General features: G+C 41.1%; 2 protein-coding genes and 1 non-coding gene across 7 annotated transcripts in view; 1 reads left to right on the forward strand and 2 right to left on the reverse strand.

Moving 5' to 3' along the window:
* The window catches only part of NCR3LG1 (natural killer cell cytotoxicity receptor 3 ligand 1), a 30,528-nt gene extending 15,210 nt beyond the window's left edge, over nucleotides 1-15,318 (reverse strand). The window contains exons 1-2 of one of the 2 annotated variants that reach the window (XM_028116855.2): nucleotides 15,261-15,318; nucleotides 7,859-8,206 (exon numbers count right to left, since the gene is read on the reverse strand). In XM_028116855.2, the coding sequence (XP_027972656.2) occupies nucleotides 7,859-8,206; nucleotides 15,261-15,285 (373 nt within the window). In that variant the 5' untranslated portion in view covers nucleotides 15,286-15,318. Of the gene's footprint in view, nucleotides 1-7,858; nucleotides 8,207-11,202; nucleotides 12,125-15,260 lie in introns of those variants that run through there. The other variant, XM_028116854.2, reaches the window with a different exon arrangement.
* On the forward strand, nucleotides 9,553-9,684 carry LOC114219437 (small nucleolar RNA SNORA72). Its single transcript, XR_003611376.1, has one exon. It is a non-coding gene; the product is annotated as a small nucleolar RNA SNORA72 (small nucleolar RNA).
* The window catches only part of NUCB2 (nucleobindin 2), a 62,303-nt gene continuing 53,228 nt past the window's right edge, over nucleotides 14,039-23,113 (reverse strand). For 3 of the 4 annotated variants that reach the window (XM_088018188.1, XM_088018187.1, XM_028116850.2), the window contains one exon: nucleotides 22,616-22,728. In XM_088018188.1, the coding sequence (XP_087874314.1) occupies nucleotides 22,721-22,728 (8 nt within the window). In that variant the 3' untranslated portion in view covers nucleotides 22,616-22,720. Of the gene's footprint in view, nucleotides 15,411-19,944; nucleotides 22,729-23,113 lie in introns of those variants that run through there. The other variant, XR_015766703.1, reaches the window with a different exon arrangement.

A 23,113-nucleotide genomic window follows, 5' to 3' on the forward strand; every position in this document is an offset into this window, starting at 1 on the left:
ACAAATTTCTGTTATTTAAGCAACCTAGTGGTATTTTGTTATGGCAACTCTAGCAAACGAATACACCCCCCAAAGCTCACCTACATATTATCAGACCAATCATAATAAAGAAAAGTAGAGCTCAAAGAAGTGTTCAGGGAGGAGTAGGAGACCTAGATTTCGTCTGGTCTCAGGAATTCAGCTGAATAGGGATCAAACCATTCTGAACACCTACGAACTCAACAGGAGATCAAAGAGGAGAGTAGCAACAACTCTCTGAACAGAGAAGCGACCACTTACTGGAAGGTAGGATGTGCAGAGAAGTGAATCCGAGGCGATATTCGGGAGGATAGACGGCGGGGGAGGGGCCTCCGTTGGCCACTTCTGGCAAGTGCTAGAGCCGCGGAGCACAAAATCGGACCTTTTAGAAGTCGGCTCCGCTGAGGGACGTCGCTCCAGTGGCTAAGCGGGGGTGCAACCCTCGCAGGACAGTGGGGTCTCAGGACCCTTGGGGTCACAGAAAGACCAGGGGTACTTGAGTGCGCCAGAGCTCCCAGGTATCGGAGCGGGGAAGCCAGCTGCAGAGACGGAGCTGAGGCCGCGGGCTCTCAGCTTGGGGTTGCCATAAACTGTGATCGGTGGCCCAGTCGGGCCACTGCTCCTGCAGCAGGGACCCAACAGGCGGCAGATCCGGGGAGACTCCCCTTCCTTCCCGGGGAGGAGCGGCGCGGGAACGCACCGCAGGGATCTGCTGGGTTTGGAGACTCCACACGGGGTCGGGTGCCAGAGATACAAACGCTCGGTCACAGGCCGGGTGAGCACGGGGTGCGGCCGGAGACCAGGGACAAGGGAGTGACTGCTTTTCTCTGGGGGCGCACTGAGGAGCAGGGCCCCGAGTTCTCAGCTCCTCCGGGCAGAGATTGGGAGGCCACCATTTTTGCCCTGGTCCTCCAAGGCTGTACGGAGAGCTTGCAGTGAACAAAAGCTCCTGAGATCAAACCCGAGCAGCTTGCTTAGCCCGGACCGACAAGGGCGGGGCAATTCAGCCTCCGGCAAAGACATTTGGAAACCACAGCAACAGGCCCCTCCCCCAGAAGATCAGCACGAACAGCCACCAAGCCAAGACCAAGTTTACCTATCAAGGAGAACGGGAGAACTCCAGCGCTAGGGGAATACTGCACATAGAATTCATGGCTTTTTTTTTACCATGATTCATTAGTTCATCAAAGTTAATTTTTGTTAACTGTTTTTTTTTTCTTTTTCTTCTTTTTCCCTTTTTCAACCAACATCTTATCAATCTCTTTTTTTAAAAAAAAAACATTTTTTATTTTTCATTTTTAGAGTCATATTTTATCCCTTCATAGTAGTTACCCTTATTTTTGGCATATATATATATAAGTTGTTCTCTCTTCAAAATTTTGAGATACAGTTTCTTCTAACAGATAAAAATATACCCTAAATCACTAGTGTATGGTTCTGTTCTAGTCTCCTGCCTGATCACATTCTCTCCCTTTTTTCTTTTTTTTTTTTAAATCTTCTTTCTTTTTTCAAACAACTTCTTATCTTATCAAGTCCTTTTATAAAATCTTTTATAATTTTCATCTTTACAGTCATCTTCTAGCCCTTCATTGTATCAACCCTTATTTTGTACATATGTCTTTCTTCCTTTAAAATTTTAGGAGGCACTTTTTTCTAACAGACCAAAATACGCCCAAAATCTAGTGTGTGGCACTGATCTATGCACTAGCCTGATCATATTTGATCACATTCTGCTTTTTTTGTATTGTTCTGTTTTGGTTTTTATCTTTTTTTTTCTTTTTTCTTTTTTTTTCTCTTTCTTTTTTCTTTCTTTCCCTTTCTTTTCCCCTGGTTTCAGGTCTTTTCTGATTTGTATACAGTATATTTGCTGGGGACGTTGTAAACCTGTTAGCATTTTGTTCTCTCATTCATCTATTCTCCTCTGGACAAAATGACAAGACGAAAAAAATCACCTCAGCAAAAAGAACAAGAGGTAGTACCGTCAGCCAGGGACCTACTCAATACGGACATTAGTACGATGTCGGACCTAGAGTTCAGAATCATGACTTTAAAGATACTAGCTGGGCTTGAAAAAAGCGTGGAAGTTATTAGAGAAACCCTTTCTGGAGAAATAAAAGAACTAAAATCTAACCAAGTCGAAATCAAAAAGGCTATTGATGAGGTGCAATCAAAAATGGGGGCACTAACTGCTAGGATAAATGAGGCAGAAGAGAGAATCAGTGATATAGAAGACCAAATGATGGAAAGTAAAGAGGCTGAGAAAAAGAGGGAGAAACAACTACAGGATCACGAGGGCAGAATTCGAGAGATAAGTGATTCGATAAGACGAAACAACATTAGAATAATTGGGATCCCAGAAGAAGAAGAAAGAGAGAGAGGGGCAGAAGGTATATTGGAGCAAATTATAGCAGAGAACTTCCCTAATGTGAGGAAGGAAACAGGCATCAAAATCCAGGAGGCACAGAGAACCCCTCTCAAAATCAATAAAAATAGGTCAACACCCCGACATCTAATAGTAAAACTTACAAGTCTCAGAGACAAAGACAAAATCCTGAAAGCAGCTCGGGAGAAGAGATATGTAACCTACAATGGCAGAAATATTAGATTGGCAACAGACCTATCCACAGAGACCTGGCAGGCCAGAAAGGACTGGCAAGATATCTTCAGAGCACTAAACGAGAAAAATATGCAGCCAAGAATACTATATCCAGCTAGGCTGTCATTGAAAATAGAAGGAGAGATAAAAAGCTTCCAGAACAAACAAAAACTAAAGGAATTTGCAAACACGAAACCAGCCCTCCAAGAAATATTGAAAGGGGTCCTCTAAGCAAAGAGAGAGCCTAAAAGCAGCAAAGATCAGAAAGGAACACAGACAACATACAGTAACAGTCACCTTACAGGCAATACAATGGCACTAAATTCATACCTTTCAATAGTTACCCTGAATGTAAATGGGCTCAATGCCCCAATCAAAAGACAAAGGCTATCAGATTGGATTAAAAAACAAGACCCATCCATATGCTGTCTGCAAGAGACTCATTTTAGACCCAAAGACACCCCCAGATTGAAAGTGAGGGGGTGGAAAACCATTTACCATGCTAATGGACACCAAAAGAAAGCTGGAGTGGCAATCCTTATATCAGACAAACTAGATTTTAAAACAAAGACTGTAATAAGAGATGAGGAAGGACACTATATCCTACTTAAAGGGTCTATGCAACAAGAAGATCTAACAATTGTAAATATCTATGCCCCGAACATGGGAGCAGCCAATTATATAAGGCAATTAATAACAACAAAAGCAAAGAAACACATTGACAACAATACAATAATAGTGGGGGACTTTAACACCCCCCTGACTGAAATGGGCAGATCATCTAAGCAAAAGATCAACAAGGAAATAAAGACTTTAAATGACACACTGGACCAAATGGACTTCACAGACATATTCAGAACATTCCATCCCAAAGCAACGGAATACACATTCTTCTCTAGTGCCCATGGAACATTCTCCAGAATTGATCACATCCTAGGTCACAAATCAGGTCTCAACCGGTACCAAAAGATTGGGATCATTCCCTGCATATTTTCAGACCACAATGCTTTGAAACTAGAACTCAATCACAAGAGGAAAGTCGGAAAGAACTCAAATACATGGAGGCTAAAGAGCATCCTACTAAAGAATGAATGGGTCAACCAGGAAATTAAAGAAGAATTAAAAAAATTCATGGAAACCAATGAAAATGAAAACACAACTGTCCAAAATCTTTGGGATACAGCAAAGGCAGTCCTGAGAGGAAAGTATATAGCAATACAAGCCTTTCTCAAGAAACAAGAAAGGTCTCAAATACACAATCTAACCCTACACCTAAAGGAGCTGGAGAAAGAACAGCAAATAAAGCCTAAACCCAGCAGGAGAAGAGAAATAATAAAGATCAGAGCAGAAATCAATGAACTAGAAACCAAAAGAACAGTAGAACAGATCAACGAAACTAGGAGCTGGTTCTTTGAAAGAATTAACAAGATTGATAAACCCCTGGCCAGACTTATCCAAAAGAAAAGAGAAATGACCCAAATCAACAAAATCATGAATGAAAGAGGAGAGATCACAACCAACACCCAAGAAATACAAACAATTATAAGAACATATTATGAGCAACTCTATGCCAGCAAATTAGATAACCTGGAAGAAATGGGTGCATTCCTAGAGATGTATCAACTACCAAAACTGAACCAGGAAGAAATAGAAAACCTGAACAGACCTATAACCACTAAGGAAATTGAAGCAGTCATCAAAAATCTCCCAACAAACAAAAGCCCAGGGCCAGATGGCTTCCCAGGGGAATTCTATCAGACATTTAAAGAAGAATTAATACCTATTCTCCTGAAACTGTTCCAAAAAATAGAAATGGAAGGAAAACTTCCGAACTCATTTTATGAGGCCAGCATTACCTTGATCCCAAAACCAGACAAAGATCCCATCAAAAAGGAGAATTACAGACCAATATCCTTGATGAACATGGATGCAAAAATTCTCACCAAAATACTAGCCAATAGGATCCAACAGTACATTAAAAGGATTATTCACCACGACCAAGTGGGATTTATCCCTGGGCTGCAAGGCTGGTTCAACATCCGCAAATCAATCAACGTGATACAATACATTAACAAAAGAAAGAACAAGAATCATATGATCCTCTCAATAGATGCAGAAAAAGCATTTGACAAAGTACAGCATCCTTTCTTGATCAAAACTCTTCAGAGTATAGGGATAGAGGGTACATACCTCAATATCATAAAAGCCATCGATGAAAAACCTACAGCGAATATCATTCTCAATGGGGAAAAGCTGAGAGCTTTTCCCCTAAGGTCAGGAACGCGGCAGGGATGTCCACTCTCACCACTGCTATTCAACATAGTATTAGAAGTCCTAGCCACAGCAATCAGACAACAAAAAGAAATCAAAGGCATCCAAATCGGCAAAGAGGAAGTCAAACTCTCACTCTTTGCAGATGATATGATACTGTATGTGGAAAACCCGAAAGACTCCACCCCAAAACTGCTAGAACTCATCCAGGAATTCAGTCAAGTAGCAGGCTATAAAATCAATGCACAGAAATTAGTGGCATTCCTATACACCAACAACAAGACAGAAGAGAGACAAATCAAGGAGTCGATCCCATTCACAATTGCACCCAAAACCATAAGATACCTAGGAATAAATTTAACCAAAGAGGCAAAGGATCTGTACTCAAAAAACTATAAAATACTCAGGAAAGAAATTGAGGAAGACACAAAGAAATGGAAAAACGTTCCATGCTCATGGATTGGGAGAACCAACATTGTGAAGATGTCAATGCTACCTAGAGCAATCTACACATTCAATGCAATCCCCATCAAAATACCATCCACTTTTTTCAAAGAAATGGAACAAATAATCCTAAAATTTGTATGGAACCAGAAGAGACCCCGAATAGCCAGAGGAATATTGAAAAAGAAAAGCAAAGCTGGCGGCATCACAATTCCGGACTTCCAGCTCTATTACAAAGCTGTCATCATCAAGACAGTATGGTACTGGCACAAAAACAGACACATAGATCAATGGAACAGAATTGAGAGCCCAGAAATGGACCCTCAACTCTATGGTCAACTTATCTTTGACAAAGCAGGAAAGAATGTCCAGTGGAAAAAAGACAGTCTCTTCAACAAATGGTGTTGGGAAAATTGGACAGCCACATGCAGAAGAATGAAACTGGACCATTTCCTTACACCACACACAAAAATAGACTCCAAATGGTTGAAAGACCTAAACGTGAGACAGGAGTCCATCAAAATCCTAAAGGAGAACACAGGTAGCAACCTCTTCGACCTCAGCCGCAGCAACTTCTTCCTAGAAACATCACCAAAGGCACAGGAAGCCAGGGCAAAAATGAACTATTGGGATTTCATCAAGATAAAAAGCTTTTGCACAGCAAAAGAAACAGTCAACAAAACCAAAAGACAACCGACAGAATGGGAGAAAATATTTGCAAATGACATATCAGATAAAGGGCTAGTATCCAAAATCTATAAAGAACTTATCAAACTCAACACCCAAAGAACAAATAATCCAATCAAGAAATGGGCAGAAGACATGAACAGACATTTTTCCAAAGAAGACATCCAAATGGCCAACAGGCACATGAAAAAGTGCTCAACATCGCTCGGCATCAGGGAAATCCAAATCAAAACCTCCATGAGATACCACCTCACACCCGTCAGAATGGCTAAAATTAACAAGTCAGGGAACGACAGATGTTGGCGGGGATGTGGAGAAAGGGGAACCCTCCTACACTGTTGGTGGGAATGCAAGATGGTGCAACCCCTCTGGAAAACAGTATGGAGGTTCCTCAAACAGTTGAAATTAGAGCTACCGTTCGATCCAGCAATTGCACTCCTGAGTATTTACCCCAAAGATACAAATGTAGGGACCCGAAGGGGTACGTGCACCCCAATGTTTATAGCAGCAATGTCCACAATAGCCAAACTGTGGAAAGAGTCAAGATGTCCATCGACAGATGAATGGATAAAGAAGATGTGGTATATATACACAATGGAATATTATGCAGCCATCAAAAGGAACGAGATCTTGCCATTTGCAACGACGTGGATAGAACTGGAGGGTGTTATGCTGAGTGAAATAAGTCAATCAGAGAAAGACATGTATCATATGACCTCACTGATATGAGGAATTCTTAATCTCAGGAACAAACTGAGGGTTGCTGGAGTGGTCGGGGGTGGGAGGGATGGGGTGGCTGGGTGATGGGACAATGGGGAAGATATGTGCTACGGTGAGCGCTGTGAATTGTGTAAGACTGTTGAATCACAGATCTGTACTTCTGAAACAAATAACGCAACATATTTTAAGAAAAAAAAGGAAGAAGATAGCAGGAGAGGAAGAATGAAGGGGAGTAAGTCAGAGGGGGAGAGGAACCATGAGAGATGATGGACTCTGAGAAACAAACTGAGGTTTCTGGAGGGGAGGAGGGAGGGGGGATGGGTTAGCCTGGTGATGGGTATTGAGGAGGGCACGTTCTGCACGGAGCACTGGGTGTTATGAACAAACAATGAATCATGGAACACTACACCAAAACAAATTGTGTAATATATGGTGATTAACATAACAATAAAAAAATTAAAAAAAAAGAAGAAGAAGAAGTGTTCAGAGGATAGTGTTGCTGTTGTTGCAAGTCTTCACTGGGCATGGACCTCACAACAGTACCCAGCTGGGCGTTTTCACACATTATTTTATGTAATCTTCAGAATATTACAAGACAGGTATGATTTATCAACCCATTTTGTACAGGGGAAAATTCAGACCCAAAAATGTTAAATGGCTGGCCCAGTCACCCAGTTTGGAAGCAGCAAAGCTAAAACAGGATTCAGACCTATGGAACCAGAGCCCAGCATCTCTCTCCTTTCCCAGCTACCTTTCAGAGACACCTCTTCAGTGAACACGCACTGTCCACACACTAAGTGAATTATATCATAATTAATATAGCTATCTTTCACTGAGCACTTACAATGGGCCAAGCACTATGCTGTGTTACCTGCATTTTTCATAAGACTCTTCCCCACAATAAACCTCCTAGGTAGGTATTATTACATTTGTTCAGAGGGAGGTTCTATGTGATTAAGAACTTGCCCAAAGCTGTCCAGCTGTCCATGGAAGCCCAGGACTCAAACCCATGTCTGTCTGACTCACTGGCCCATGCTCCAAGCCTCTGCTCCGTTTGGCCCACAATTCCACCTCAAGCCTCAGCACCACGGCAACCACAGGGCCCTGTCCCCAGGCACTCACCCACAACCTCCAGCCGGACTGTTCCCACTGCTTTGTGAGGGGTGATCACCACCTCACATCGGTACTCTCCTGCTTCCCACAGCTGGACCCCTGGCAGCTGCAGCGAGGCATCCCCCCTTTTCAGCCTCCAGGGAGACACGGAGGCTCCAGGTCGGACTGTCATTTGGTGGTCTCCAAAAAACTCAAACAGTTTAACTTCTGTTGCAGACACTCGATGCTTCCAAAACCAGGTGATACCCATAATTGTGATGTCCAGGTGGTGGTAACCCTGGACTTTGCAGATAATAGTGGCATTGTGATTCAGAAGCACCGTCTGAGTCTCCCCTGCCATCTCCACTTGCAGAAAACCTGTGGCAATAAGAGAACTCAGTTATGGGAGACCCTTGGAAAAAACACAGGCATGGTACTCTCAAAAGCTGCCACATAAATGGAAAGAAATCCCTTTTTTTGTGGGGGAGAGGGTGTCTCAGGTACAGAGAGGCTCCTTAGTTCATGTCCCCACATTAATCCACATAAGATCCTTCAACTTTATTCTTCTTTTTTCAAGATTGTGTTTAATATTCTGTGTCCCTTGCAATTTCATAGGAATTCTAGAATCAATTTATCAATTTCTGAAATTGATATAAAAAGTCCACTGAAATTCTAATAGGAATCGCACTGAATCTGAAAATCAATTTGGGGAGTACTGTCATCTTAACAATGTTGTCTTGTGGATGGAACTGGAGGGTGTTATGCTGAGTGAAATAAGTCAATCAGAGAAAGACATGTATCACATGACCTCACTGATATGAGGAATTCTTAATCTCAGGAAAGAAACTGAGTGTTACTGGAGTGGTTGGGGGTGGGAGGGATGGGGTGGCTGGGTGATAGACATTGGGGAGGGTATGTGCTACGGTGAGCGCTGTGAATTGTGCAAGACTGTTGAATCACAGTTCTGTACTTCTGAAACAAATAACGCAACATATTTTAAGAAAAAAGAAAAATAAGAAGATAACAGGAGAGGAAGAAAAGGGGAGTATGTCAGAGGGGGAGACGAACCATGAGAGATGATGGACTCTGAAAAACAAACTGAGGGTTCTAGAGGGGAGGGGGGGAGGGGGATGGGTTAGCCTGGTGATGGGTATTGAGGAGGGCACGTTCTGCACGGAGCACTGGGTGTTATGAACAAACAATGAATCATGGAACACTGCACCAAAAACTAATGATGTAATATATGGTGATTAACATAACAATAAAAAATTAAAAAAAAAAAAAAACAATGTTGTCTTCTAATCCATGAATCTGTTTTGGGGATATGCTATGGACTGAATGTTTGTGTCCCTCCAAAATTCTATGTTGAGGCCTAATGCTCAGTGTGATGGTATTTGGAGGTAGGGCCTTGGGGAGGTCATTAGGTCATGAGGGTGGAGCCCTCAAGAATGGGATTAATGTCCTTATAAGAGACATGAGAGAGAGATCTCTCAGCACGAGAGGATACAGTAAGAAGGTATTCCTCCACAAGCCAGGAAGAGGCCCCTCTCCAGGAGCCAAATCAGTCAGCACCTAGATCTTGGACTTCCCAGCCTCCAGAACTGTGAGAAATAAATCTCTTTTGTTTAAGCCACTCAGTCTAAGGTATTTGTTCAGGTGGCCTAAAAAGACTTGAGAGGATGTTTTTCCATTTCACTTATTTAGATCCTCTTAAATTTTTTCAACCTCGAATATTCTCACTGTTCTGATTTTGTAATAATCAGAGCAAGCTAAACATTCCCTGTATTAAGACCATGCATGTGTCCCCAGACTTAGTTCTTTCCCTAGGTCTGCTTTTATCAGTGCTGGTGATAGACCAAGTCTGATTTATATGATGCATCTTATGTGAGAAATGTCCACGACTCTAGGTACCTGATTGTCTTTGAGAAATGACAGCAAGACTAGTGTAGTAACTTTTAAAGATGACCATTCCTAATTTGATAACCAGTTGCTATTAAAGGAACTATGAAACTAAAAAAAAAAAAAAAGCTTTATAGTTTTCAGAATAAAAATGTTATGCTTCTTTTGTTAAACTTATTCCTAAGTATTTTATTCTTTCTGATGGCTTCATAAATAGAATTATTTTCTTAATTTTATTTCTGGATTACTCATTGCAAGTGTATAGAAATACTATTTATTCTTTTTTATTTCCATCTCCCTCCCCAAACAGGCAACCATTCTAAGACGTTTAATGCTTCCATTTTTGTTCTCTTATTTAAAACTGCCTTGTTTTGTGGGACACCTGGGTGGCTCAGGTCATGATCCCAGGGTCCTAGGATCGAGTCCTGCCTCAGGCTCCTTGCTCAGAGGGAAGCCTGTTTCTCCCTCTGCCTGCCACTCCCCCTGCTTGTACTCTCTCTCTCTCTGACAAATAAATAAAATCTTAAAAAAAAAAAAGTGACTCCTTCAATAGGGTCTTTCTTTAAAAAAACAAACAAAAAAATCCTGCCTTTTTTTGTTTCTCAAACTTATGAAAATGGTATGGAGTCACATGTTACTGTTTCTGCTCTTGGCAGTTTCAAAGCCTCTCTCATTGATGTGTACAGCTAGTCCATTGGTTGAAGTTAATGACGAGGTCTTCATATGCAAATCCACATTCGGTTCGGTTCATCCACAGCCCCAGTGATGGACACCCCGAGGGTCTCCTAAATGCCCACATCCCCACCCATCCAGCCACCACCACCGGCACAGCCCGGCTTAACTCTGTCCAGTCTATTAAGTGTGAAGTGGTATCTTACTGTTTTAACTTCTATGATTAGTAGTGAGTTTAAACATCTCTTCATGTGCCTGCCTTCGGTTTCCTGTTCGATAATTAGAAACATCCATCAGTGTTCCCCCCTCCCCTCGACCCCCCCAAAAAAGTAAAAGAGAAACTTTGAATGTCACCGTAAGGGTAAAACACGCCCCTCACACTCTCTTCAGCAAAGGCTTCAGTAAAGCGAAATATTCCCCTTCACTAGAACGCGGGGGGTATGTTCCTGACTTCCACTCCTCTCCACCCACCCACCCATACCTACTTTTTCTTCTCAGTTCCAGCATCCAAAATAATGCAAAAGCGGCTCTGAAATTTACAGAGCATTCAGGGCACCAAATCAAAGGAGGCACCGTCTCCTGCTGCTACAAGCGCCGACTCGGTGCACAGTAGCCGGCAGTAAAAATTCAATGAGTAAACGAAGCCGCCTGTCACAGACGAGACCCCCGGGCGGCCGCGGAGCTCAGGTGGGGCTCCGCGGCAGGGGCCCGGTGGAGGAGCTGCGGCGGAACCGGCCCTCCCCGTCTGCCTCCGCCGCCTCGCTCCCCCGCCCCCATCCGCTCCTCCGGCGCCGCGGGCCTACCTGCGCTGGGTGGCCAGAGCCACAGGGCCAGAAGCTGAGGCCTAGACAGCGGCAGAAGCAGCCACCAGTGCTCCATGTCTATGGTCCGCGGGCCTGGCCGGCTGGAGCCCGGCCCAGTGTCCGAAAACGCCGGCGCCGCGCGCACGACCTGATGCAACTAGCAGCTGCGGCGACACGGCAGGAACCGTCACTGAGTCCGTGTGGAGACGGAGGGGATTAACCTGAACCGCAAAGCGGACTTCCGGGCCTTTATGTCTCCTCTGGTACTCCGCAAAGTGAGTTGAGATGAGTCCCTTCACACTCCTCTGACCACGTGAAAGAGCCGCGCGCCGGGAGGGCGGGCAGGAGGCTGCGCGCTGGGGGAGAGGGTGCCAAAGGCGGAGCACCAAGGCCGCCTTCCAGAGGTGGGGCGGGGCCTTGGGCCGAGGTCACTCTGTAAACTGAGGCCGGGAGCCGGCGGCGGGTTTACCCCAGGCGCCGCGGTACTTGGTGTCTTTGCTAGAGCGCTGCGCGGAGCGGGGCCGCTGCTCTCACCATACAGCACGTGGCTCCGTCAGCTGAACTGCCCCCTGTTGATTTTTGCTTAGGTTACGATCTCAGCGTGGTGAGATCTGCCCCCCAAGGCTCCCTGCTGAGCGGGGAGTCCGAGATTCTTTCCGTCTCCCTCTGCCCCTCCCCTCATCCTGAGCCGACGCCATGCTCTCTCTTAAAAAACAAACAAACCAACCAACCAAAAACTATATATAGGGCGCCTGGGTGGCTCAGTCCGTTAAATGTCTGCCTTCGGCTCACGTCATGATCCTGGGGTCCTGGGATAGAGCCCCGTATGGGGCTCCCTGCTCCGCGGGTAGCCTGCTCCTCCCTACCCCTGCATGCCGCTCCCCCTGCTTGTGCTTTCTCTCTCTGACAAATAAAATCTTAAGAAAAAAAAGTCTAAATATAGATATATATAGCCATATATATCTATATATAGATAGATATCTTTATGTATGTATCTTTAAAGATATATGGAGACATATATAGAGATATCTTTAAAATAAGTTTACATTCTGAAACTGAAAGCCCATCTGTATCTCCAGAACGCTTTAGTCAAACATCAAAAGGCAGCCCTTAATTTCCCTTGTTAATCAGAAAGTGGCTTCTGACTTCCTCCAGCAAAACCTAAAATGTTCATTCAGTGATGGTTACGTTTTACCACTTCCAGACCAGTTTTTTTTTTTTTAAGATTTTATTTATTTGCCAGAGAGACAGTGAGAGAGGGAACACAAGCAGGAGGAGCTGGACAGGGAGAAGCAGGCTTCCCGCTGAGCAGGAGGCCCAGTGCAGGGCTCTGTCCCAGGACCCTGGGATCATGACCTGAGCCGAAGGCAGACATTTAACTGAGCCACTCAGGCGCCCCTCCAGACCAGTTTTTAAATCAGTTTTAACTACAAAGTTCAAAACACAAGAAGCAGTGCTATAATAAATGCACATGCTTATTGCCCCAGCATCTTGCATTCCAGTAGTCTTGCTGATCCTACTTAATTTTTTCCTCACATCATTAAAAGCAATGTATGTAATCTATAGAAAATCACAGGCAGACCTGGACCAAGACCCAAGTTCCAGCTATATCATCACTGACTGTGGGACAGTGGGCAAGTTACCTCAGTTTCCGCTTCTCTAAATGAGATGGTAACAACCCTGCAGGGCTGTTATAAGAATTACAGGATCAGTGCTTGCTTCGGCAGCACATATACTAAGAATTACAGGATTAGGCAGTGTGTGAATGAAGACATAGTGATACTGTCAGTAACTAAGCAAAGGTTTACATTCTCACCTATCTGCAAAACAGCATGCAGAGGGGAAAGAGCATAGAACTGGGAGGTGGGCAGGGTGCCCACACTGAGACCAACTAGCTGAGGGACCTTCACAAAGTCACAGTTTCTGAGACACAGTTCTAACAAGTAAGAGATCTACAAGGTTAGGTCCAGCTACATTAGTCTATACCTCTTCTCAACTGACACCTCTTCCAGGGAGTCTTACCCTGAGGAGAAGTCCTCTTCTGGTATTACTGACATCATTAAATACTTCCCCCAAAGGAAGTTATTTGGTGAATCCCCATAGTTTCCCAGTAAACCACTCTGCAAACTACTGGAATTTCCACCTCTGTGCTGTAACTGGAAGCAGGGGCTAGATCTTAAGAAATATATATACTATATATATATTAGGAAATGCTGGAGGGGCGCCTGGGTCGCTCAGTCGGTTAAGCGTCTGCCTTCGGCTCAGGTCATGATCCCAGGAGCCCCACATCGGGCCCCATGCTCGGCAGAAAGCCTGCTTCTCCCTCTCCCTCTGCCTGCCTGCTTGTGATCTCTCTCTGTCAAATAAATAAAATCTTAAAAAAAAAAAAAAAAGAAAAAATGCTGGAAAAGGAATCCTTCCTCTAAGGCCCTCAGACTCTTTGACTCTATAATTGTGTTTTGCAAACAACCCACTCTTTCAACATTGCCAAGTTTGTCTTTTTCCCCAGAAAATAACAAATATTACATATTTTTTCTGATTTTACATTTAATATAATTAAAACAAAGCTATACAAATGATGACTAGAATAATATTTTCTGACAAATATTGCACTGGGAGAAGTTTTACAATATAAAATCAAAAAACAAATATAACAAACTTGTATAAGGTCTCTGTGTCTTCCTGATTATCAAATTAAAATCCAGTTATTTATTTGTAGTTTTTTTAAATGATCCAATTTTCTAAAGAAGCCAAAAAGAATTAAATCTAAATACACTTCAGATTAATAAAATTTCTGTCCACACTCTAAAATTAACAGAACACTTTTGGCCACATATTTATAAAAGGTTACATTTTTAATTCAACACTTAAATTGAAAAAAATTCCACAGTCCCCCAAATTTAGCAATAACAAATAAAATAAATGGTCTTTAAAATAGGATGTATATACCATCATTATTAAAAGTTTTTAAAACATAATAAATATTCGCCTGGGTGGCTCAGTCGGTTAAGTGGCTGCCTTCGGCTCAGGTCATGGTCCCAACGTCCTGGGATCGAGCCCCGCATTGGGCTCCCTGCTCTGCAGGAAGCCTGCTTCTCCCTCTCCCACTCCCCCTGCTTGTGTTCCCTCTCTTGCTGTGTCTCTCTCGTCAAATAAATAAATAAAATCTTAAAAAAAAAACATAATAAATATTGATAAAGTACGGATTATGCAGCACTGGTTTTCTTCATGAAAAGGAAAGGCAAAATTTTTTCACTTTTTAATTCGAGGACACAATTTTTTTCAGAAGACACAAACTAACTAATGGTCTTCCTTCCACGCCTATTTTAGGCACAAGTTTACATATAAATGTACACATATTGCTTCTGAAATATGATCTTTCAATTAGATGTTATAAAAATTGGTACATAGACACTATGAAACTTGCAAGGGCTTATTATAACCTTCATGTGTGCTAATAGATCCTGGACTAACAGTTTCAAAGAAAGAAACACATTCACTTAAAAGGGGCTCCTTCCTCCACCTCTGCTATAGTACTTGAGCCTCCAGGGCTCTTCCATTCTTAGGCCCTGAAACTGGATGGAAAGGTGCAAACAGAGCTATCTGGAAGTCACCAGAGCCATCACAAAAGAATGAAAAGATGCTCTGGGCATTAACTGGCTTCCAATTATCCTTAAAATAAAATACCTATCCTCTATTACATCTCTCACAAATCTTTTGTAAATTAATCCTGTTTTAATAAAGTCACCTCTACATCTTCCTTAGTGGTAATACAACAGACTCCCTTGAAGAAAAGATGAATAGTTTAGGATTGTGAGGGAAGGGCAGAATTCATTAGAAAGGCCTGATAATAAACCCCAAAAGCTGGCGGCAGGGGCGACAGTGAAACTTTAAGAGAGCTGACAGTGGTGCTAATAACTCTCTACATCACTCAAAGCTTTCTCCATTGACTCAGGAGGTGCATTAGAAACACAGCAGTGGGAAAGTCAATACAAAAAGTAGAAAAGGGGAGAGTTCATAGAGAGAAAATAACTTAATTAAAGCTAAGATCAGGGCACCTGGGTGGCTCAGTCTGTTGAGCATCCAACTCTGGGTTTCCGGATCTGGTCTAGTGGGTTGTGGTCTCAGGACTGTGGAATGGAGCCCGCCTCGGCTCGGTGCTCAGCAGGGAATGTACTTGGGGATTCTCTCTCTATGCCCCTCTCCCCCTAAAATAAATAAATAAGTCTTAAAAAAAAACAAAAAACAACTCAGATCATCCAGGCAAAAATAACAAATACAAAAAACTATGCTACTTCTAATCAGAGATTGCAAAATTCATGTCCTGGTCTTTCTATTACAAAAAATACTTTTTTTTCCTTTATTAAGAACCATAAGACAGAAAATGTCTGCTGGAATGCACAAAATATTTTTTAAACTATTATTACTTAAGGAGGGTACAAAAAAGCTAAAGAATTAGACAAGGGACATTGATCAGAGTCTGAATGCTATGCATTTGCTCCATAAGCTGGTTCACTCTGCGGAAGAGGAGTCAGGAACCCTACTCATGAGTCAGAAATTTTGTTTAGGGTTAGAGTTACTCTCCACAGTGGTCAGGAACCCCTCCAGGAATGACTGCGGCTTGCCTAAGGAGCTCTAGGACACCCCTCTAGAAATGACTGCCTGCTTGCTGAAATAGCTCTTTCTGCAAAGGTGGTTTTTCTTTTTCCCAATATCAATCATGAATCTCAATGAAACATGCTATAAATATCAAAGGGAGTGGAAATACATACACATCAAAGGAAATAAGAAATGTATATGGGATTAGAACTGAGTTAATCAGAAAAAAAATTAAGATACAAACTATAACATCCATTGCTCAATGCTATAGAACAAGAAGATGATTGTTGTGTTTGACAAAAATGCTTCAATACTACCACAAAAATGTTTAAACACTAAGAGGCATGGCAAATGTTTTCTAAAAAAGGAAAAAATCTATAAGACATCATCACACTAATAAGGAAATATTTACAAAGAAGCAATGCCAAGAACAGAAAGGGAAGAATTCAAAAGTAAAGCAAACTCAAATCACTTTGAGGGTAATAGTGACAGATAGACACATTAAAGGGTAAGAGTGAACAGTAAAGTAGGTAAAACAACATTGTACAAAACAAATACAGAGTATGGCACAGGCTGTACATGTGTTTCATACTCCACACATAAGGAATCGAAAATGAGAGCAGGGATTTAGTTAAATGACACATATTCTCCTATCACTAAAAATCTACATTTAAGGTGGACTAAAATTGAACAAAAATAACATTTTAACACAATGATTCATGGAAGAAGGCAAAGAGAACTAGATGGAATCTTATTTCTTCTCTCTCACTTTTAAAGCACTCAGACAAGTTATAGCTTTAAAATCATGTGGAAATAAATCCTTACCCATTTTTAAATTCCATGGAGCAGCAAAATTAAAAGAATTGTAAAATAAAATATTTTAACATTTTAGTTACAAGATCTATATTCATAATCTTGGAAATCTTAGAACATATTACCAAGGATAAAACAAAAAGAGATAAGGAAATTTGCACAGCAAAAGTCAAATCTATTGCTTGCAATAAATTATAAACAAAACCAAATTTGTTTAAAGGCATGCACAGCTCTGAAGTTAAATGGAAGGGTAAGCTTTTAGGGAAAAATACACTGTCAAGGGCTGACTAACAACCAAGCTGGTACATGGCATTCACCAAGAGTACGACTACTGCCAATTAAAATGTAAACTAAAAGCTCTGCAAGAAAAACTGCAGATATCTATAAACATGAAATGTAGGGGGCTTTTTCTATATAATTCTAGAGGTAATATTGGGGGAAAATCTAAATACCTAAAATTAAATCAAAGGTTTTATTGGTTTTGCTTTGCTTTTTCTCAATAAAGAGGTTGGCAGTGCTAGTAATCATAAATTCAAATTTTTCAATTTGGTGCCTTTACCACTTGCTGCTGCTGCTTGTTCTGGCTCAGTTCTTGGATTGTCTAAGAAATGGGTATTACTCCATAGCTAAGTACTCATTTAAAAAATAAATTAAATGTGAGTAAGGGAAAATTGGAATACTGATAATGATATTGTGTTAAAAAAAAAAAAAAAGGCAAGGAAAAGACCAGATTTCCCTCCAATCTCATACCTTGAAAGCAAGTTGTCATTACAGTCTTTCATTCTTTCACCCACAGGGAACAAAAAAGTACACTTTTCACTTTACTCAGTACACCTTAGTCTCTCAGTTAAAAAAAAAAAAAGAACTAAAGTATTAAGTTGAGGCACCAGTGGTTAAGGGTGAAAGTGACTTCTTTAGCAGGTTCGTCAAATGATAAAAATCTCCCATGACAACGATGAAGCTCATCGTCTAACTCTGGCTCTGTTTCAACTTCTTCTTCATTGTACTGCACAGTTATAAAGCAAAGATCAAATTTTAGGCACTAACCAGAACTAGGCTTGTCAAATTTTCTTCCTAAAGAAAATAGATTTCTCACCACATTCTCACAAAACTGTAAAATTTTCTTTGTATTTTTCTTTCTGTGAAAAACAGATGTGCATTTAGGCTTTGGTAATACAAATATGTTCAATTAGCATAGAAAATAATGCTGTTGTAAACACATTTTGGTTAAAAAAAAATGTAGAGCCATATCTCAAAGAAGTTTTTTACCACTACTTCTAAACTACAGTTTCTCTTAGCAAGAGTCAAATATTCTAGAGGACTATCATCTTCCAAAATCTAATTTTAATTATATATACCTAAGTATACTATAACATTTATATGCTTTATGAAAATTCATATATGAAACAAAACCCCAAGTTACTAATACATACCACTAAGTCACCTAAATCAAAGACTACTGAATACCTAAAAAGTATTAAGAAGAATGGTATAGGGGTCCTGGGTGGCTCAGTTGGTTAAGCGTCGGACTCTTGATTTTGGCTCAGGTCATGATCTCAGGGTCCTGAGATGGAAACCCATGATGGGTTATGCTCAGTGGGGAGTCTGAGATTCTCTCCCTCTCCCTCTCCCTACACTCGTGTGCTCTCTCTCTCTCTCTCTCTCTCTAAAATAAATAAATAAATTTTTAAAAAATTTTAAAAAAAGAAGAATGGTATAAATTAAGCACAGGACCAATACTTTCTAAGAGAGCTGTAAAGAATACTCTTAGCAACTCTGTAAGAAAAATTAGTTGCTCATAAATGCCCAATACTCTTAAGAACTGGAATTCCTTAAGTCCATAGATAATCTTGGGCTAACAATTCTTTTATTTTAAAGATTTTTAATTATTCATTTGAGAGAGAGAGAGAAGAGAGCACACAAGCAGGGGGGAGGGGCAGAGTGAGGGAGAGCAGACTCCCCTGCTGAGCAGGGAACCTGACATGCAAGGCTTGATCCCAGGACCGGGAGATCAAGACCTTAGCCCAAGGCAGACACTTAACCATCTGAGCCACCCAGGCGCCCTCAATTCTTTTTTTAATAATATAAATTACGATAATTTGCTGGAAACTGTGAGGTATGTCTACAGTAATATCCACCCATTATTACTCATGCCAAAAGATCATTTGAAGAAATGTCTCTAAATTCTCCTCCAATTATATTTTTAACTGAATATATTTGACATATAACATCATGTAAATGTAAGAGGTACAACATGTTACTTTGATACATTTATATATTCTCATGACTACCCTGTATCCATATTTATCATATTACATAATCATAGTACAATATTATTGTCTCCAATTCCTTTCTGACTGAACCCCAGTCCACCATCTAAAAAAGTTTGCCCTCGGGACGCCTGGGTGGCTCAGTTGATTAAGCGACTGCCTTCAGCTCAGGTCATGATCCTGGAGTCCCAGGATCGAGTCCCACATCGGGCTCCATGCTCAGCAGGGAGTCTGCTTCTCCCTCTGACCGTCCCCCCTCTCATGCTCTCTCTCATTCTCTCTCTCAAATAAATAAATAAAATCTTAAAAACAAAACAAAACAGGGCGCCTGGGTGGCTCAGTTGGTTAAGCGACTGCGTCGGCTCAGGTCATGATCCTGGCGTCCCGGGATCGAGTCCCACATCGGGCTTCCTGCTCAGCAAGGAGCCTGTTTCTCCCTCTAACCCTCCCCCCTCTCATGTACTCTCACTCTCTCAAAATAAATAAATCTTTAAGAAACAAAACAAAACTTTGATAAAAAAGTTTACCCTGGGTGAATCTCTGTTTTATCACAGTTTCTTGTCACAGATAGAGTCAACAAAAGGATATGCCAGATAATTTTTTAATGTTTCCTACAATTTAAACAATAGAGGTAGGAATCCTTCTCCATCTCTAAGGAAACACAGCATTACTCTAGTGAGTGATTTTTTTGTGGTTTGTTTGTTTGTTTTTGTGTGTGTGTGTGTGTTTTTTTACAGCTGTATGTAAGCAGAACTTTCCCAGATTGCTACATTTAATTTTGGGATCCATGATTTAAGAAAAAAAAAAATCGAAGGTATCTTTGGAGCATGCTCTGATTATTTAAAAATTTTATAAAATGAGGACTAAGAGTTTTAAAAATTATTAATGTGAAGAGACACAATGTAAAAGTATGAGATGTTACGACAGATTGGCTCACTCAACAGCTTTAAACATGCCTTCCTGTACTACAGAGGTAGTAAAGTTAAATACTAGGATTTCCCAACCTCCCTTGCAGCTAGGTTTCCAGATATGATTAGTCCAGTCAATCAGATGCACTCACTTGAGACTTTTGCTCAGAACCAGGTTACATGGGGAGAGAGGCAGCACACGAGGTGTCCACTTTTGCCAACACAAAGCACGGCAGAGGTGGTACAGTTAAGGAGCTGGCAACTGTTCTCAGCTTCCTTAATCCAGCAGGAGGCATCCTGATCCGGCAGGCAGCTTCTCGATTGTTCCAAAAGCAGCAGCTTCTTTGGCAGCCCACTCTTGTGATGGAGTTCCTATGAAGCTCAGCCTAAGTTCTGTTTCATCTGCCTTCCCAAAGATTCTGTGAGTTACCCTTAATCAAGCACCCCTTAATCAAGCCCCTTCTGTTTAACAGCTAAAGAAGATCCCATTATCTACAACCAGGAATCCTGACCTAGACAGAATTTGGTAGCTAGAAGTAAGGTACAGCTAGTAAAAGGACCTTAAATATGGAGTTAGGTTAGTTGAGGAGTAGGGCTTTGGGCAGTGAGACCTCATGCCACTAAGGTTAAGATATCAGAGGAAGTAGTGGTAGAACTTCAGAATGTTAGCATGTGGGCTGCTTCTAGCCTCTTTCAGCAAAGTCATATGGGAGAGATGGGACTCAGGCTAAGGTTAACAAGACTGCACAGATGGAAAGGAATATAGCTTTGCCAAGGGAATGGCTCTCTACAAAATAAATTGACAAAGTCCCAAATCTGGAGCCCTGAAAAATTGGAAAAGTCAGCTACTACTCCAAACTGAAACAGTTATAAGTAAAGGTTCTGAGGAAGCTGCTAAAGCTTCCTCAACCTTTTTTCTGCCTTTCCTTTTTCTGCCTCAACCTTTCTTAAGAATTTTCTGCCAAGTAATGGGAGCCATCCTAAGGAAAGAGATCAGACTGGGATTGTTGCCATCCCATCCAAGCCTACAATTTAAAATGGTCCCAAGTAGGTACCATTCATTTAAGACCCAAGGGGAGAGAGAGAGAGCACAGAAGCCAGCAAGTAAAAGATGATGTTCTTTGTTAAAAACTGTGTCTTGACAAGATCTTTGTGGTTACTCATGGTTAATAATTGAAAAAGACAGACCAAAAACATACTAAGTTTTTAGGGGACGTTTTTGCCAAAAAACAAAATAAAAACAAACCCTAAACCTGGCCTGCAACAGCCTGTAACTATCTAAAACAATTCCCAAGCCCCTAAACCCACCATAACAGGAAGTTATGGGGTCCGGCCCCCAAGACCAGCACACTTTCCAATGCCCACGCAAATGTGTCCTTGAAAATTAATGGACAATAAAAACTTGCTAGAAGGCAGCGCCAAGGGCCCCTGAGGACATTCGACAAGGGAGTTCCTCCCACAAAAGTGAATCAGGGGTTGCCTGATATGAAAACCAAGGAATATATTTATAGACAGGGCAGAGAGACCTTGCTATTTTTGCCAAGCAGTACCTTTTAAGTGTTACGGATCAGTGACTGCTATTTTCCCCTCTTCTGAAAGGTTGATTTTATTGCAGTTATCCTGTACCTATCCCACCATTATGCATTTGGTACTCATGAGGCAGACACCTTGTTTTTTAGTTTGTTTTTTAGTCTGTTTTTAGTTTTTAGTTTTTAGATGGCCAGAACATTAGGTGCCACATCCTAACCTGACAGAGAGGACTATACAAGGGTATCATTGTCTTTGAGCTACATGCAATAATGGATTGGATGTGGGAGATTTCCTTTTGGGGCAGGGCAAGTGAGTGTTTTCTATGTTTCAGAAGAGTGTACACAGATATATATAGGGAGCCAATAAAGCTGTATGGGTTAAAACTGAAAGTTGCCTACCAAACACGACCTCCTTCATCTTTAGTTAAAGATCCTAACTTTTAGCTGGTCCCAATGCCACGTGGATTTCTCAGCTTCCCTAGCAGCTACATGACCAATGAGATATAAGTTAAAATGTTGTGTGGTTCTCCAGGAACACTGAATCCAGTAAGCTGATACAACTGGGGGGGGGGGAACTTCCTTTTTCTCCTCTTGCCCACTGCCTCCAAAAGCAATCTTGGACAGTGAGAATGAGGTAACTTGAGGATAAAAACCATGCACTGAGGATAGCAGAACAGAGAGGCAGGAACCTGGACACCACCTACCTACAGATTTCCTTTATGGAAGAGGGAAGAATTCCTATTTAGTTTAAAACACTGTTATCTTTGGTTTTTCTGGTTTTTTGTAGCAGAACCTGATCTTAAGTAATAGAGTAGAAAGCAGAAATATGAACCAAAAAATGACCTGAAATGGTAGCAAAAGCTATTCAGTAGAAGAATTTCTAGCAGGTAAGGTTTCTGGAAGTAGGAAGAAGTTACCAGGAAACACTGGGGGAAAGTGCGATCTTCTCAGAAGAAGAATTATTAACATCAAAGAGACTTTTATCGAGAGAGGGGCTGATAAGCACCTATAAAAGACTATCTTTATGAGTAAGTGACAACAATATAAATTTACTTTAAAAGCAATACAGAACTTTTTCACTTAAACAGTTACTGATAGTTTCATTAAATTATGGCATAATTATGGCCACTTAATTGAATCATTAAAGGAGAACAAATTAAAAAGAAGAGAGGTATGAAAGTGAGACCAGTTACTGAGTTTGTATTCTTCCTGGTTGTGGTGGACTTCAATCCTTAAATATCTGTGTCCTGAAAAGATGTGTTCTCATTTAAAAAGTATCTTCCTTTATTCCATATATGCTTTAAAATATTTATTGAGCAGAAAAAAAGGAAGGGTGGTAAAAAGATGACACAGATGTTGATTTAACAATTTTCTTCCAAGTTCTGGTGGATTTCGGACTTTAAATGTCTGTTTGAAAAAAAAAAGGTATCTCCCTTTATTCTGAATCTCCATATACATATATATATGTAAATATAAATATAAAGCATTTTTAAAATACGTTTAGCTAATCATAGATTACAGTTAAGAAACCATGTTCTCTGACAATGTCAATAACTGATTAGGAAGAATTGTGAATAATGTTGAAATAAATCATTTCACCATAAATATAGCTATCAAATTATATAGCTTTTGAAATATGCTAATGCATAGACATTTTAGAAGGCTTGTTTCTGTATGTTTTTCTGTACATTTTTTTGTAGTACAAGTTGCACTATTTCCACAAATATATAGTAAATACCACAGATATTAATGATTTGAAATTACATTTGTAATAAACATAGATTTCAATTTA

Source organism: Eumetopias jubatus, unplaced genomic scaffold (assembly GCF_037043125.1).
Source record: "Eumetopias jubatus isolate StellerSeaLion01/CBP00866 unplaced genomic scaffold, mEumJub1_p1.0 scaffold_13, whole genome shotgun sequence".
Taxonomy (NCBI): Eukaryota; Metazoa; Chordata; class Mammalia; order Carnivora; family Otariidae; genus Eumetopias; species Eumetopias jubatus.